Source organism: Prinia subflava, chromosome 1 (genome assembly GCF_021018805.1).
Source record: "Prinia subflava isolate CZ2003 ecotype Zambia chromosome 1, Cam_Psub_1.2, whole genome shotgun sequence".
NCBI classification, from domain to species: Eukaryota; Metazoa; Chordata; class Aves; order Passeriformes; family Cisticolidae; genus Prinia; species Prinia subflava.
The window spans coordinates 125,056,081-125,073,258 of NC_086247.1; the positions used below are offsets into that span (position 1 = coordinate 125,056,081).

Below are 17,178 nucleotides of genomic sequence, written 5' to 3' on the forward strand. Positions count from 1 at the left end.
TAATTTAAGGGTTTGCTTTATCTTTGTTATTTTATATCTGTGTGCAGACTGTTAAGTCTTCTAGCAGTCTAGCCATATGGTATAGCTAAGACTTTACCATTTAACACATGGACAAAATCAAGCCCTAACATTGTGACTTGCCCAAAGTTGTGCAAGCACTTGGCTACAGAGTGAAATGTAAATGTGATAAAACCTAGTCAGGTTGATTTATCTTCATTATTTCCTGTTGTTAAAGAGTGTATAATCACTTTTCATGACTTGTTGTCAATGAATCCGGCTTCTGATGAATAATGAGGTTTTTGAGCTACCATAATTTTGATATCGTATTTCTCCCAAGTCAACCTGTGTTTGATGTTCTGTTGATGTGTCTCTCAGCCAGATACAAAAATGTACTCAGGAAATATACACAGAAAATACAATTGACTTTAAAAAGACAGTGATGTTCAACAGTTTAATTTTCCACATGATGGATGATAAGAATTCTTTTTTCTCAGGTACAAAGCTATATATTAATTGCAGAGTTTCTTTCTTTCTGACTCTTGTTTTTTTATTTCATTATTTTGTTTACTTTACCTTCATTATTTTAGATTTATTTTGACAATAGCAGTTTGAGAGATATTGTTGAAATAATACCATTGCAAAGTGGCTGAATTTATTTAACCACATGCTGAAAGTAGTATCTTTTCTTGAATTTTCACTGGATCCAAAAGTAGTCAGAAAAAAGGGAGCACAAGAAGAGACTCTACACCTGTATCTTTCCACCACCGGCCAAGTTTCCAGGTAGTTCATGTTTCCTGCTTTCTTAAGTGAAGGTTCTGACTGCTGCAATAATATTATTTGTACAAACAAAGAAAGAAACACCATTAGGACATGGACTCTTAGTAGCTATGAGGAGACATATAAGTTAGGGACAACATGTCAGCTTGAGCCTTCATTTAGAATTTCCTGCCTTCAGTCAGTTGGTGTCTCTTGGGTGAGCTTGTATTTAAGAGAGTACATGCAGTATTTAAGATCAACTACAAGATTCAATAAGTTTTAAAGAATAACATTTAACTAATTACAAACTGTAATTTAATATCATTATGTAATGTGCGTGGGCTGAAAAGGAGAATTCGGTGTACAACCTGATGTCTATATTCATTTAAAAATGGCAATGTAGCAGATAACTGGCAGTAACTGGCATGGGGCTTCAGCAGTGATGGACACTATAACATCAGATTAATAATGACTCACTGGAGCTCATTTGCTTTTATGTATTTCTTTCCATATAAATTTTAAGCCCATGGTCTTTTGGCATCATTTGCAGCTGGAAGATGTGGTGTAGGAATCAGTTTCAATGTAATTGAGGGCCCCTGGCTGTTAGTCAGGGCCTCCATATGGCATAGTAAGAGGTTATCACATTCATCTGTAAAAACTGCAAATGTCTTAGCAGTTTCTCAGTCCTTTATTACCTCTGTCCAAGTTGTGCATGCAGGACTATTACCTGAACAGTAGACTTGGTTGAGATCAATAAACAGAGAAGACCCCACAAAGCATTGTAAATGAAGAGTTTGTTAAATAGTGGTTGTAGTAGGAAATAATGATAGTTCCCTTTTTTTGTTTTTTCCTCATCTTTTTTCCCCCCAGTTTTCCCTTTAGGAAAATTCCAAAGGTTTTAAAAGGAGGGGCACTCAAGAAATTCATACTGGCCACCGTATATGATGGGCCTAGTAAGCCTTGTGGCATTAGATTCAGGACTCTAGTAAATGTCCTGTGATGGTTCCTTCCTTTTAAATATTATTTGCCCCTTGAATGCCTTCCACGACAACCTATTCTAGCTCTCGTAACTCTCACTCCTTCCCTTAACAGGATTCATAAAAAAAGAGCAAATGCGTGGCTCTTCAAAGGAGAATTGAATAATTTAGTTAAGACAAGAACATGATTCAGGATATTAAATAATTATTAAAATGGCACTAGTTCTGTTCAGAGGATTAATTGACAGGACTAAAGTGTGTTGCCACATTCCTGTTCTTTCCATAAATGATTTTTTTATTCCGGTTTGTAATTTGTGAACTAAAAATGTTAGACATTATTGTCTATTATGTTTATTAAGATTATATACTTAAATTCAAATATTTAATTCTGTTGTCTAACAGAATAAGATTACTTGCTCAGATTGACGTCTTTCAAGAACAAAAAAAAGTTTGGACACAAGTACTTTTCTGCTAATTTTTGGAATTTTTTTGGCAAGTTTTGAAGACTTAGTAGCTATTAAGAGAAATTTTGTAAGATGTTATTTACATTGGTGACCAGCAAATCCATGAGATTCACTCATCCTTTAAGTAAACATCACAATAATTGATTTCTGTCAGAACTTTATTGTCTCATAACCACATGATAATATAATGAAATTTGTATTATAAAAGCATGCTCCAAAACAATATGAAGCAATTAATGTGGTAGATATCTGTAGGAATAGTTTAGTATTTAGGGACAGATTCTCATCCCTAGTGTCATCATGAACATATAGACACTGTATATGTAACTTAAGTTTGCTTATGGACTTCTGGTTTTTAGAAAAATGTCTATTCTGAATGCTTACCACATTATTTGCCAAGAAAGTCACATGCACAGCTGAGAAAACACTGAAATGGGCATTTCCCCAAATTAAAAATGTATCTTGAATAGTGCACTTAGAAAAAATTTATGAAATCACCACAGAAATGCATTCAAGGGAGCAAAACCTACCAGGAGGGAAAAAAAAGGCCCAAAATTTGGAATTACAACACATTGTAAATAATTTTGTTTACATATTTTTATAATTATTACGTAGCTATCGATTCACTAGAACTGTGGAAATAAAATACACAACTTTCTTTCATAAGTGATATTAAGTACAAAACAGAGCTGTCACTTTTCTAATTTTAGCATATTTGTGTCAGACATTCAATTCTATTGACAATATTATGATGAGATCTCAGGATTCCTTTTACCTGGAATATTTATGCAAGAAGTAAAGGTTCTTCTAAGGCAGCAAAGGACCTCGTCTGAAGCCTGTAGATGGCAATGGAAAGATTACGATTGATTTCACAAGGATTTGGACTTAGCCCAAAGTACACACAAAAGTTCATACAAATCAGTGAACAGTCCAGGATTAAGACATTAGCCAATAATTTCCAAAGTGACTGTTGACTTTGTGCCTCCATTATGACACACAGTATCCTGATTTCAACAAAGTTTCGAGTACACAGTGAAAATTAGGACCACTTTATTGAAATGTGAGTTGAGAACTCCATATTATGGGGTTATGAAAATTCTGTTCTTGGTTCTGACAGGAGTCATAATGCAGGATTTGCATAGCTGGCAAATCATCACATGATGTTATTAAAATTATAGGTTTCATAAGCAATATGGAAGACTCTTGCTGTGCTGCTTTCATTCTGCAATTTGTGGTATTATTAGATAAGAAAAATAAAGTGCATTACATAGAAAGGTAGGTTTGAACAGATGTTCCCAAGTGGTGTGGGGGGTAGGGGTGGGAGGAAGGTAAAATTTTCCTTCCATTCAGATGTCTGTCTTGAATTTCTCACAGTTTCTGCAGACAGTCTGGCTCACTTCCAACATACATCGTTGCCTGTCTGGTATGAAAAATGCCATCTGTGGTGCATGGAAGTTCTTTCTTTAAATGTGACCTGCTAATTATTCTTCAGGCAGGTGTTACTAAAGTGAAGTCAGGTGTCAAGCAAAGCATAAACTTTAAATTGACTAAAATTGCTCTGTTCTTCTATCCTGTTCTTTCACAAAAGAATAGGATGGAATATTAGAGAGAATCGAAACATTGGGTGATACAGCATGGAAGTGACTCATGCAGCAGTGTATATTGTGGTGACACTCAAAAACTGAAAGTTAAAAGATGTGGATTGAATGAAGCATATAGATTTTCCAAAAAAAAATATCCTTCTGATTCTCACAAACTGACTTGCTGGTCCTTTACGCTTGCATTGCTATGCTGCAAAATGTTAAAAATCGTGATCTCAGAAATTTCAAACAGGATAAAAGGTGGTGGAAAGAATTCCCTTCTGTGCTCTGAAAGACTGGGAAAGCTGTTTGATGAAAAGAGTGTGGAAGATGGCTTTTTTTTGTGTGAATGACACCTGCAAATTCTCACCTACGTTCACTCTCCAAATCACTCATGCCTTAAAGCTTTTTGAAGATTAATAGGTTGGTTAATGGGCCAGAATCAACACATGAGGGCTGCAGGCAGCCCTGATTCAGCTGATCCACGAGCCCCAGCTCCCAGGATAAGCACTGCTGCTGCTGCCTCTCATTTGCAGCAGTTAGTGTTCTGCTCTGTTCCTTACATGACATCAGCCCTCCCAGCTGAAGATGAAAACTCACCACACTGAGCCAGATGTTACAACACTTCTCTCTCCCCAACAGATGAGTGTTGTTAGGAGGTGAGAGATTACCAGTATAAATGCAAGACTTCCTATTTTCTATGCTGTTTTCAGAATATTTTCTGAATAAACAGTCCTTTTACTATTTGTAATCTTGGTGTTCAGAATGACTGACATTGTTAGTGGTTTAAAAATGAGGATGAGGAAAGCACAGGCACATTTACTCATTTTGACATTAAGACTTTGCACTGTTTGCTTTATCAGTGATGAAAGTAATCCAGCTTTTTCTCCTGCCTTAAGCAGACCCTTGACAAAATATTTACAATAGATTGATGTGATGCTGAGATAAAGAGCAGTCCTGTGAGTAACTGAGAATGTAGAGCTGTTACAATTTTGATCAATCCTGAGACATCTGGATGATTTTGAACTACCAGTCTTCTACTATGAAGAACAGTTTTACTTCCATAAGGACTTCCTCTCGTGTTTTCAATATCAGGCTTAGCCTCTGATGGCCGTAGCATATTGCGATAATGAGATGTACACAAAGCACTGGCATGCAGCACTACTGAGATGATTTCCTTTTTGGCTCAGCCAGATTCCTGTTAAAAGTTATATGGACTCTTAAGAGACTAACAAAAGAAGAATTAAAGATCCAGCAATGGCACGAAGATAAGCCTGATGAAACTGGAGTTAGGCTCTCATGAAATTAAAAGCAGACTTTGTATGAATACATTTATGGAATATACCACTGCAATTTCATTACACAACGAAGTCACAAAGCCCTAAACCCCTTTTTTGGCCCAGGTTGAATACCTATCAAAATCCTAGTATTACTTTGTAGAGTGGGTTCTTCATTGCAGAATAGAGGCTTGGATAAACACATTCCAATTAGAAAAAGAGGAAAACAAAGCTAAAATTTGCACTGAAATTGTTTCTGTGCTGTATTGCATTAATGGCTAAACCCATCCCATTCCTGTTCACAATATAGATTAAATGAGGATGAAGCCATAAATTTGTTATCAAACCCATCCTACAAGAGGATTTTAAATTATTTTGAGAATAGAGAATTTGACAGTTCAATACCAAGATTTATTTTCATTCTAGAAGGAGACTATAGTCACCTAACACATTTGCAAATATGTGCAAACACCTTCCACTGCCTCACAATAGCATCAAGTCGCAATGCTTTAAAAAAGGCTTCCTCACTGAACGTTCTCTAAGGAGTCAGTTTTGATGAGTCTGATAAAACTCTGAGGACAAAGGCAGATAAAAGTTTCTTAGAAATTGTGCCAGCAAAAGATTATATTATCATCGTGATATTTAAATTGGCATCTAAGGAATTATCCTGAAAGGTATATGCAGCTTTAAGCAAACCATAGGCACCTCTTATCTCTGCTTTTGCCTATCACTGCTGTGCAGCTCTTTCTCAGGAAAAACTTCACTGCTGTATAGCAATTTAGAGAATGGCAATGGAAGAAGTGAACATGAATGATGATTTATCTACCCACAACTCCACTTTGTTAGAATGCCACTTATATATTTCATTTTTTGTTCCAACTAGGAAACTGATAAAATTTTGTGCTGCCTCCACACTATTGCAGTGGCTTAGGCATCTTGCATAGGTGTGATTCAGAAAAAACAAAATTAGATTAAGTAAATGATGAGAAATGGAGCAATTCAGAGAATTTCAGTTGCCCAAAATAACCAAGAAAAATATTTTAGAGATCATTGCCCTTATATTTTGAAAAACTAAAATGAAAACTCTCCACTTCTGAAATGCCAATTGGCATAAGGTCAAAGAGAACCTGTCAGTAAAACAAGATCGTTGCGAAAAAAAAACAGGAAAAAAGGGAAAGATTCCTTTAAGAAGCCTTTACATTGGCAGTTTTATTTGCGCCTTACACTGGAGCAAAATCTGGGATTTGTTCAGTTAAAAGAGATAAAAAATTATCAAAAGCAAAAAAGTGTTGTGAACTCAATTTGAGATGTAGATTTACATGTTTCAAATTCCTTCAGCTTTGTGACAATACCTGGACTCAGATGGCACACCCATACTCGAACTTTCAAAATACACCTGATTTTAATATTATCTTTCTCCTCTGAATTCTGAGGAGTTGATAGAGGTAAGCCTGTGTTATTCTCAGTTTCCTGCTTCCCATTTCTTCCATTCACTGCATGCCAAATTCAAAGACATACCTATCCATGGCCCAAAGGAAAGGACCGAGGAGGTTACAAAAGTGGCTGAAATATGTCAACAGCAGTTCTACTGACTGAGAACCACGGTCTAAAATCTTCACACATTTACAGGTAACTATAGCAAGATGAGAGGTCAATGTGCATTTTTTAAATTGAAAAATGTATGTTAAATATAATGTACTTAAAACATTTTACTGATTGATTCAGTTCAAGTATTCAGATTATGGTAGATTTTGTAGTCTTTTAACGATGAACACATTCCCCAGGTACCTCATGAGTCCCATAAAAGCTAGAGAGATGATTCATGTCAAAATTCTGGAGCTGATTCACTGCAAGCCTACTCTAAGCAGACAGAACTGACCTTAATAGTTGCATCTGGACTCTTGAAGATCTCTTTTTAATTTTCCACTATTTTGTCTTCCACTATCTTGAAAACTGCCACAAAAAAACCACAAACCCCTAAGCATTCCCCGAAACACTATGCATAACACATCTTATCATTCTGATTGGGCTTTGGCTCAGATGTTAAAACAGTGAGTGTGTCAGAACAGGTAAACAACACAGCAAGGAAAACCATACAAACATCTTGATCGCAGCTGTTGTATGTTACTCTGCAACACAGGAAGGATTCCCCACAACTAAATATCAGGGAGTACATTCCAGACTTATGACATATGAATTTGAAGCCTATTTCATTCCCTGAACATAAAAAGAGATTAGAAACATTCATGAATATATGGGAACCTAGAATAAGGAGGGAAAAGTAGGCATTCCCTGGCTAAATTTTGTAGTGGATAGTCTTTTTTTCCCTCAAAATGATGTGCATCCATAAATGAAATTTCATAGTGCTTTTCACTTACAGTCATCATATAGAAAAGAGGGGGGGAAAAAAAAGCAAGAAAAAAGGCTTTTGCTATGGTAAAATATCACATATATATTACCTGTAATTTGATTGATCATACTAATTTCAATCATTTGCTTTTATAAATAACTTCTATGGCTATTCTTGCTTTTCATATATTAAAGTGTGCACCATGACATGAACTTTAGGCTTGCAAAATGAAATTCACTCAAAGATTGAATACATTTATCTTTAAATTTAACAGCCATTTCTAGCACTTACATATTACAGTAGTCTTTAATTAATACATCATATGCTACCTTGTACTGGGACCTCTAACTAGATTACTGGTCAAACAGCCAAAAAGCGTTGGGGTAGTAATGAATTTTCACTTGCTTGCTTTCCTTTAAATTATTTTTCCTTCCTTCTTTTTCTGCTAACAGTTATTTGCAGATTTTGGTGTATTTATTAATTAGTTTTTGCTCTTGTTTTAATTCTTTTTCAGCCCACATTTCAGCATTTAGTGCTTTCTGTAAGCTTCCTGGACCTTCTGAAGCTACAGCTTCAGCCAGTTACTTTCTGAAAGGAACCCTGTTGATTAAAAAAGGCCTCCAGCTTCTGTCTTTATCTAATGGTTGATTAAGAAAGACCAGTAAGACTTAGTTAGCAGAAAACAGATATTTAGTTAGCAGATACTTGGACTATTAGAGAGCCAGCTAAGCCGTGGAGAATGTGCTGGGAATGTCTCCAGGTAGGATGCAACTGTACAATATCGCAAGGTTCAGTTCTTAACATGTGATGTACAAATTGCCTGGACTATTAAAAGAACTGGAGCAGTGAAGCATGCTCCTGGTCAGGTTAAGGCTGCAGGGAGCACCTGATAATTCTTCCTGGGGTGGTCTCACAGTGGGAGGTGGGCTTTGGCACTGGGTCAAAGGAGGAGTAGGAGGATGTGTGTGACCGTGTGGCTCCAAGGATGGCAGGCAGGTGGTGGGCAGTGTTTCACAGTGCCCCTGGAGCAGCACGAAATAAATAAAGGGGAGCAAGAGGCTACTTGTGATGAGTGGTGGATGGAGACACTGTGGGTGGAGAAGGCTGTCAGCTTATGTCTCTGGGCAGCAGGAGAAAGGCACTTTCTTTGCCCTCACACCTGAATTTGTGCACTGATGTAAAGGTGAGGAAGAGCAGACTCTGCTGAACAGGAGCACAGAGCAGCTGGGCCAGCAGTGAGCATTCACTCTGGAGTGGTAGGGGACAGTGGCTGTAGACTGGCAGTGTCCATCTCTGTTCAGGCCTACTGGCACAGGAGGGTTGTTGCCTGCCAGAGGCCCTGGTAAATTATTTCTTGGAAGTAAAGGGGATTTTCATCTTTCCAAAGTGTTCTACTGCCTTTGGTAGCTAAGCTTTGTAGTCTTTTTATTTTATTCAAACACGTTAATTGGACTCAGCATTTATAAATCGCTGTAATTTATTTAAAGGTGTCATCCACAGAAAACAATTTCTTTCTCAAGGACTACGGATTTGCAGGTTAGAAAAAAGTAGAGGCTATGTGGTTTTCCCAGGAAAGAAAAATTATTTTATTATTTTCCTATAATAAAGAAAAACAGCTGATTTAAGGCCAAATGATTCTTGAAGATCTCAAGCTTTAAAATATTACCCAACGACTTTTATAAAGTACATCTGCTGCTGATACTAGAGTAGATCTTTAAAAATGTTCAGTGTTAACAGACAACAGTCCTTCTGTTGAAGTTCATGTATAAGGGCATATTCTTTATAATTCTCTGTGACTGTTCTTTACAAAAACAAACAAAAAAAGAGCATTTTTTAGCCTTGCTTGAAGAGTTGTACTTTCTATGTTTCCTCTAAGACATTACTCAAACGATTCCTGCTTGTGCACATGGAGTGAAGTGGTAGCATGTGCTATAATCTCATGTGTGCCTCTCATATCATGAGATTTTTTATAAATTTGGATCTACCTAGTGTTAATAATCATCTGTTCCTAATTCAAAAACATGAGACTGTTCTGGTGATTACAAAAATAGTAACAATCACTGGCCACATGGCACAAAGACCTATTAAATAGGTTATAACACATCTAATAAAATGATCTTGATGTATAAGATATCTGTACTGAAGCTGAGGTTGTAAGCTATATAATTGACATGTAGTTTGCAGTACACAGGAGCCTGAACCCTGGTGTTCCTAAACAATGAAACTAAAATAAAGTTTTCAGAAGTAAAATTGCAAGAAATTGCACAGGAGAGCATGCCAGATAAAATTTGGAAACATTCACAACAGGTGGGCAGGCTTTCCTTCTAAAGTTACTTACTTGATAAGTCTGCCTTGAAGATGGAATTTATTTTTCCAGTAACTCCCATCCCATCCCCTCTCACACAAAAAAACAAAACATATTTTTCATCAGTTAGAACAAAAGGTTAAATTATTTCAAGTGCATACAACTTTGGAAAATATTACAAAAATACCCCAAATAGTGTCTGCCTTATTCTTCAGCCTGCTTGAGTACCTGATGACTGCTCCCTGTTCTATGGCAACCAGTTCTGTGTAGAAGAAATAGAAAGTCAGCAATAAGTTGCCAAGTGAATGGCATGACATTGATTAATATGCAAGAACATTCCTGTCTTCAGGTCTCTGGAATCATTAGCCCTTATTAAGACTTGTGTATTGAGATATCTATATCTATATAGATATAGATATCTTATAATATAAAAACCAAACACTTGACATTTTTCAAACACATCTTTAATGTGATGTAGGTTTTATCAATGGCAAAGACAACACTGAAAATATTTTATAATACCAGTTTTATAATAACATGGATACATTTAGTGTTCCTGTGATGATATCCACTGCCAAGCATGAATGTAGGTGCTGTACACTTGGTGATACAAAAAATCCTGACATCTACTTGTGTACTCATTTAAAGTTTACTCCTTTAAAGTTCTTCTATTCAAAGAGACTACTACATAAACAGAGCACACTAAACCCAGCTAGGTTCTGGATATGATTTAGTTTACTGTGAATGACTGCCAAGGCACACTATATGGCCCATCCCAATTTCAACCTGCCCTAATTCCCTTTATGACTTTATTATTTAGTGCTTTTTTACTGCTTAGAGAGACCTAAACAGGAAAACCCTGGGCGTTCTCTGTTCAAGAAATGGGTGGGATGAAGTTCTTTAGAGAAAACAAAATATGATCCACCTACAGATCATGTTAGGCCAGCTCCCCAATTTCCTCTAAGTAAAACAGAGACCTTTGTTGCCTTAGTTACTGGAACTATCTGTAATCAACAGCAGGATCCCAGTCTCCATAGAGAACATCCTCCTGCATTTTTGATGGTAGTGTAGGATGGGAAATATTAACTCTTCTGTTTGTTGACTTTATTGTAAAGAGTAAAAAAAAGTAGATTATTTAAGTCTTTGCAGAAAATAAAGTAATAAAAGAAAGCTACTCTAACAAAAAAGTTCTGCAATGTGACTGAATGGAGGGAGCATTTTGTGGGAGAGGGTTAGTATCTCCAATTAAGCAACATTCCTTTATTTTCCATTACTTTCTTAACAACAGAAAGAAGGAGCACTGAAAACTGCATGCTAAGTTTCAAGCCTCAAGTAGACGACCGTAGCTACATTGGCAGAGCCAGACCACTGAAGCTCGGACTCATAAATGTTCCAGATAAGATTTCAAGCTGTCCCCCTCACCAGAAATTCAGGTATTGTAGTGCTGTTTCTATTTCTTCTTGGACACAGAAGCTGGAAAACACAACCCACTATTTTCTCCTGTGAAGCACGATCAAGTCCAGTTTCCATCCTTCCTGTTTGAAAGCAAGAGCTTCAGTACAGTCACATTGAGGTGCCAATTTACAATGACATGGAGCTCCAAAATAATCTTTAAGAAAGCAGAGAGTCCTAGAAACCTGATGGGTTCTCCTCTTTCCCAGAATGGTGTGGTATGATGTAGTGGTTCCATGGTACTTAAAATGTATCTCACCTTGTGTGGCCATGGGCTCCCTTGCCCTGCTAATCATCCTTAGCTCAGAATGTTCACTGAGAACAATTTTTGTGGGATTAAGTGCAGGCCATTTTAGCTCTGAAAGCTGATGATGGAGCAAGATGAACACCATAGGACTAAGGAAGGGCTCCAGATGAGATGTTATGGCTGAGATGAGGGTGAGTTAAAGGAGCTTGAACGTCAGAGTAATGTCATAGAAATACTGAGGCTAATCTAAATGAACAAGCAAATGTTTTCTGTCATTGCCTGCCATGAAGATCTAGTCAGAATGCTGTTGATTTGTGTAATTTTGAGTAAATTCAGAAATTTAATTTAGATTAACTCAGATTTTAGAAGGTAACAACTAGAGTTTTATAAGAATTTCAGATTATCATAAATCGCCAATGAAGTTGAGAACACTAAGATTCAATTTTAAAGCATTTAAATAAATTCAATAATTTTCTTACTCATAGTATTAGAATAAACTATACATATTAGGAGAGTGTCCAACGCTATTTCACCATCAATGCCGTTTTACAGTACTTCAGCTCTGTTCAGCTAAAAGTAGAATATTGTAGAAATATTGTAGAAAATTGTAGAAAAAGTAGAAAATTGTAGAAAATTGTAGAAAAAGTAGAATTGGTATTTCCAGTAATTTCCTGACAGCCATTCTCTACAGTATTGTAACATTATTCAAACTGCAAAATATTTTTTAAGTCGACCTTCCATACTGTTGCTTAAATGGCAACTTATTTAATACAAACATCACAAATGTGTTCAGTTTTTTTAATGTCAATTTCTTTGCAGGAACTTTTCCTAAACAGAAACTTCATCTTTACCATTACCCAGCATAGTTCCTTTCCAAAACTAAAGGCTGATGTAAATTTTTTTTTAATGACTGTCGGAATCTAAACTGTGGTAAAATCTTTTACAGCAGGATTTGCAGTCTATCTCTTCTGCAAAGACTGTTAGTGGAACTGCACATTTGAGATGAAGGGACTGTTGAGACATTGTGTTATTTTATTTTTGGCTAATCTGTTTCATCAGAAATCTTATTATTTGTACCAACACCAAATATCTGGCATGACTGACAAACATTTGACATGCTCATGATCTTCAGACTGAAGGTCTTGAATGCACAAAGCTTGTCCTTACTTGCATTTCTAAGAGTTATCTTCTGCAAGGATCTAGCATACATCTCTTTTCACCATTTCTATTTCCCTAGTTTTCATTCCTTCAGAATTGAAAGCATAATACCTTCAATGAAGTGATGTTAATTGAAGCTATACAAATTGGAGCCATGATAAGTCCTACTAAAAATAAAAATTTTTATTGGGATGAATGCTGGAGTAACCCACATAGCTGAGGAGTCAACAAGCACACCTCGATTTTCTTCTCAAAACCCTTAACATTTTATTGTTACAGAAGGCCAAACTTGAGCAGTCATTTCTATTTTTGTGTGGAAATCTGTCTAAACTTGAGAAAGGGTGACTTGAGCTCTGTGGATTTTTGCGGTTCTGAGATTTTTGAGGGTGAGAAGGGAGCTGGGCTGCGTGAGAGCTGTCTCCCAGCTCCCAGAGGTGGGCCAGGCAGTGATGACACATACAAGAAAAGAGAGCCCAAACCCAAGCAAACCTCCAAACCAGCGCGGTGCAGGTGAAGCACAAACGGGGCGCTCTCTCCAGGGAAGGCCTCAGCCCCGCGGCCCGAGGGTGCCGAGGCGGGGCGGGCGGGGCGCGGCCCGGCAGCGAGCGCGGCGCTGGCGGCGCGGCCGGGCCATGGGCGCCGAGGCGGGCGGGCCGCGGGGCACCGCGCCGGGCCAGCAGCTCCGCGCCCTCTTCTACGCGCTGCCGCCCGGAGAGAGCTCCTTCCGCACGGTGGAGGAGGTGCCCGACTACGTGGAGAAGGTGAGAGTCCCCTCCTTTCCCACCCTGGCCGCATCGCTCCCCTTCGCCCACCTGCGCCCGTTTCCAAAAGCCACAGCGCCTCACAAAAACCGTGTCCGCGAAAGGGCACCTAAATCAGGCTAAACCCGTCTTTCTCTCATGGGCTTTCTGCCTGTGAGCTGCCAGTGTAACTGTGCCCTCTGTTTTCATGTATTCAAATGATGATTTCCCCTGGTACCAAGAGCTGGAGTTTTCAGAGAAGCACCCCAAATATCTGAGGGTTGGTGCTAATGTTATACCCAGCAGCACGGATGAGAGGAACAGTGACAGCAAACTGAACTAAGGAGCCAAGAAAATCCGAAACTCTGTTTGGCTGGTATGGTTCTTAAAGCAAGCAAAAAGTCTCTCTGTGCCCTTAAGTCAAGCTCAGTCAAAGACAGAAAAATAAAAGGCTTCTAATTAAAATTAAAAATAAAGATTGTTTAAGAGAACTGAGAACAAATATTTGTGTTGGGACAGTGCTCTGTCCTAAATATCCAAGGCAAGAGTACAGAGGTCAAGGGTGAGAACTCCCTTGTCAGCAGGCAGCAGCGTATCATTCCCTCCCCTCACCCTGCCAGTTTATTCCCTTCTAAGGAGATACCTTTGCTCCCTCCTGTCCTACCTATTGCACGAATCTTGATTGTCAGCTCCTTCTGAGCCCAGGTGGGTGTCAGCTGTTAACAGAGACAGCACATAAACACTGTTTTGCCCTTGTCAAAGTAAATTCAGCCCAGCTTCAGTAAAGAGCTGCACTTTTTCCATGGCTCTTGACAGTTGTGACCAGCTGCTCTGCCGGGTGTGCCTTGGGCTGCTGTGCTGCTGGCAGGCTGCAGTGGCGGTGCCGTGGGCTGGGCAGAGCAGAGCAGAGCAGAGCAGAGCAGCACCGTCAGCAGCTCTCCGGGAGCTGTAGTCTGCGGCAGTCCCTGCTGAGGGGTGTTATCAGCAAAGATTGCCCTTCTGCACAAGGTTAGCAGAAAGCTGCTGCAAGCCAGGCTGTGTGTGCAGTGTCTGGTCAATGGACTGCTGTCCTCAGAGGTGTTTTGCAACTGATCTATAGCGTCATGATCAAGTAAGATGGATGGTTTTGCCTAGTCAGCTGCTCTCTCCCTCCTGCTCTCTCTACTGTCCCAGTCCCTTTTACTATTTCACATTTCCAACGGAGTATCATTCACTTTCTTGTCTGCAGCATACCTTAACATCCTAGGGCTCTCCTCTCCCATGTACAGTATTCATGTCAAACATTAGCAAAACCTGGAATTTCTTTTACTAGGCACACAATTGTAAGGCTGTGAAAGGATTCTTAATACTTTGAATTATGAAAGTGCCTGCAGGCTTTTGCTGTTGTAGAGCAATGTTGTGATAAGCTTGTAAAGGAATATTTGTCACAAAAAAAAAAAAAAAAAAGGGTTTCCCATTACAGTTATGATTTGCTTAAATTCCTATTTTATGTTAGCTGTGCTAGATTTCCCTCCTGACAGTGCATTTGTTGCTAGAACAGATCTTTTGATGTGTGTCTAGATGGGCATATAAAAGTATTTTAGTGGCATATCTGTTTTAACTGTTTGGCTTTGGTCTGAGCTTAGGCAGAGTTCATCCATCCTCTTGTGGCCATGGTTGTGGGCAGCTATATACAGTCCCTCTCCAGTTGCTAATCTTGGCTATTTAGGGAACAATTACACAAGCAGTATAGTTATTGGATTCATCAGCAATAGATTCAATAGTGACTTGATGAGCTTTTCAAGGAGGTCTTGGAGTGCTGACTCCTTTATTTGGTACAGATACAGGACTGGGTATCTGAGCTCAACTCAACACAGAATTAAAAAAATCTTGGGTAGAGATGGTAACAAATGAGGGCCTCAGCTCAAATAATTCATTCCAAAAGACAATAATGATGATGTGTGTGTGAAAACAACTACTGATTACATTAGTGTCTCCTAAATAGTGTGAGGATTTTTTTTTTTTTTTCTGAGATGCTGTAGTGGAATTTGCATCTCAGATCTGTGATCTCCTGGGCATCTCTTGGGTAGATGGACAAAAGTATTTCTAGGACATTAGATGAGATGGTTACAGCTGTGGGGATATGCACCTTCCAACACTGGACAGGTGGCAGAACCTCTGAATTCACCCAAATTTTCATGGGCTTAGCCATCTGCAAAATAGAGCTACTTGGTGCCCAAAATACAGGCACTGCACAGGAGTCGCACTTTTGAGCTAGAGTCACCTGTGCTGTTACATCTGGGTAGGAAATGACAGCAGTGGGTGAAGCAGCTCTGGTTCTGAGAGCAGAGTAGTTAGCTTAGCTTGTGCAGTGTACTGTCTCTGGTTATATTGCATCCATTGCAGAGGCAAGGGTCCCTGCACTGTTGCTCTGTATGTTGGCAGAGCTGTGTAAAGACCTCAAGTCCTGTTTAAATAAACATGAGCTGATCAGTTGCTATCAGACAAGTAGCAAAGCTCTGCAGCAGTGCCCAGGAAAAGGTCACCATATCAACAAATCTCCAAAATTCTGGGAAAAGGGATGTGAGTCTTGGATAATCATAATAGAGTTTATTTTTATAAGACTTTTTGTTGTGTGGAATTAAAATCCCTTGATTTTTCCTTATTTCTAGGAAGTATGTCAATTTTCTTTCTCCAGGACAGGACATCCTGATTTTTAAAATCTATACTGATGCTTGCCCATTCCTTTTAAGAGCATGCTCTTTCCTATGGCTGTAAGATTAGGCTCTGCATGCTCTGTTGGATGTTTTGTTGGGGTGGGGTTTTTTTGTTTGTTTTTTTTTTTTTTGTTTGTTTGTTTGTTTTTTTTTTGTTTTGTTTTGTTTTGTTTTTTCTTCCTCTTAATGTCTCACAATCTACAGATGGGCAGGTGGAATGATTCTTTTTGTTTTCATGAACCATGAATTCACTTTGTACCTTGCTATAGTCTGAAATTATCAGTTTTGCTCCGTAAAGACTTCTATGAGTTAGACTTCAGAAGAGAGAGTCCTTCTGCTGAGAACCCCAAAATGAAAGCTTTCATAATCACTGTTTTCCTTTTTGATTTACTCTCTTGAGAGCCTAAAGAATAAGTTCACATTTAAACCCAATTCACGTTTTAGGGTTTGCTTCTAAATAATGAGGCACAGAACCTTCATATTTAGTTTTACTTGAAAGTTGGGATTCTTATGTTATAAGGATCTGGGACTTTAAGAAAACAGAAACTGTTTCAAGAACTGCAATAAAACTATGAATATATGCTGAATTTCAACCTAGAATATTATTCTTTGCAACAGTATAAAGTGGAAGCTGATTTTAAATGGTGCTTTGCATTCTGTCGAGTTGGTTACTTAAAATGGAACCGTCTTACGCAGTATTTGGGGTACGACTTTCAAGTTATGGATCAGTTATTCAAGTAAACCACAAGCTAATGTAAGTCTCCATTGGGTATTTCTGCTGTTGGGTGAAGAGAAAAAGCCTGGAAACAGAGAGAGAGTAAAACATTTATGGACCAGAAGATACCAAAAGGATCTGTTTTATGTCTCTGACCTGTGATGCCAACAGTGGCTATTTCTTAACTTTGTGCCATTTTGTTTTAGGGACAACCCTTGAAAACAGTTGTAGAGATGGCCATCCTCAATGAGTTCCTTAAATGTCTTCATTGTCCTTTTAACTTAAATTAAAAGAAGAAAACAGGGGGGAAAAGTACTGGTTAGGCTAGTGCGACTATTTTTTCTCTTAGTGTCTCCTTTTTTCTTGAATTATTTGCATTCTTCCTCTGTTGCATGACATCCTATCCTTACACTGTGGGCTGTTTGGGTCAGGGAATGCCTTTCCATTCTTCATGATGATAG

General features: G+C 38.4%; 1 protein-coding gene across 1 annotated transcript in view; it reads left to right on the forward strand.

Moving 5' to 3' along the window:
• The first annotated feature begins 13,156 nt into the window (after window positions 1-13,156).
• AGMO (alkylglycerol monooxygenase) overlaps window positions 13,157-17,178 on the forward strand; it is a 186,204-nt gene continuing 182,182 nt past the window's right edge. Inside the window, exon 1 of the mRNA XM_063420842.1 lies at window positions 13,157-13,327. Within this exon, the coding sequence (XP_063276912.1) occupies window positions 13,199-13,327 (129 nt within the window). The 5' untranslated portion in view covers window positions 13,157-13,198. The remainder of the gene's footprint in view (window positions 13,328-17,178) is intronic.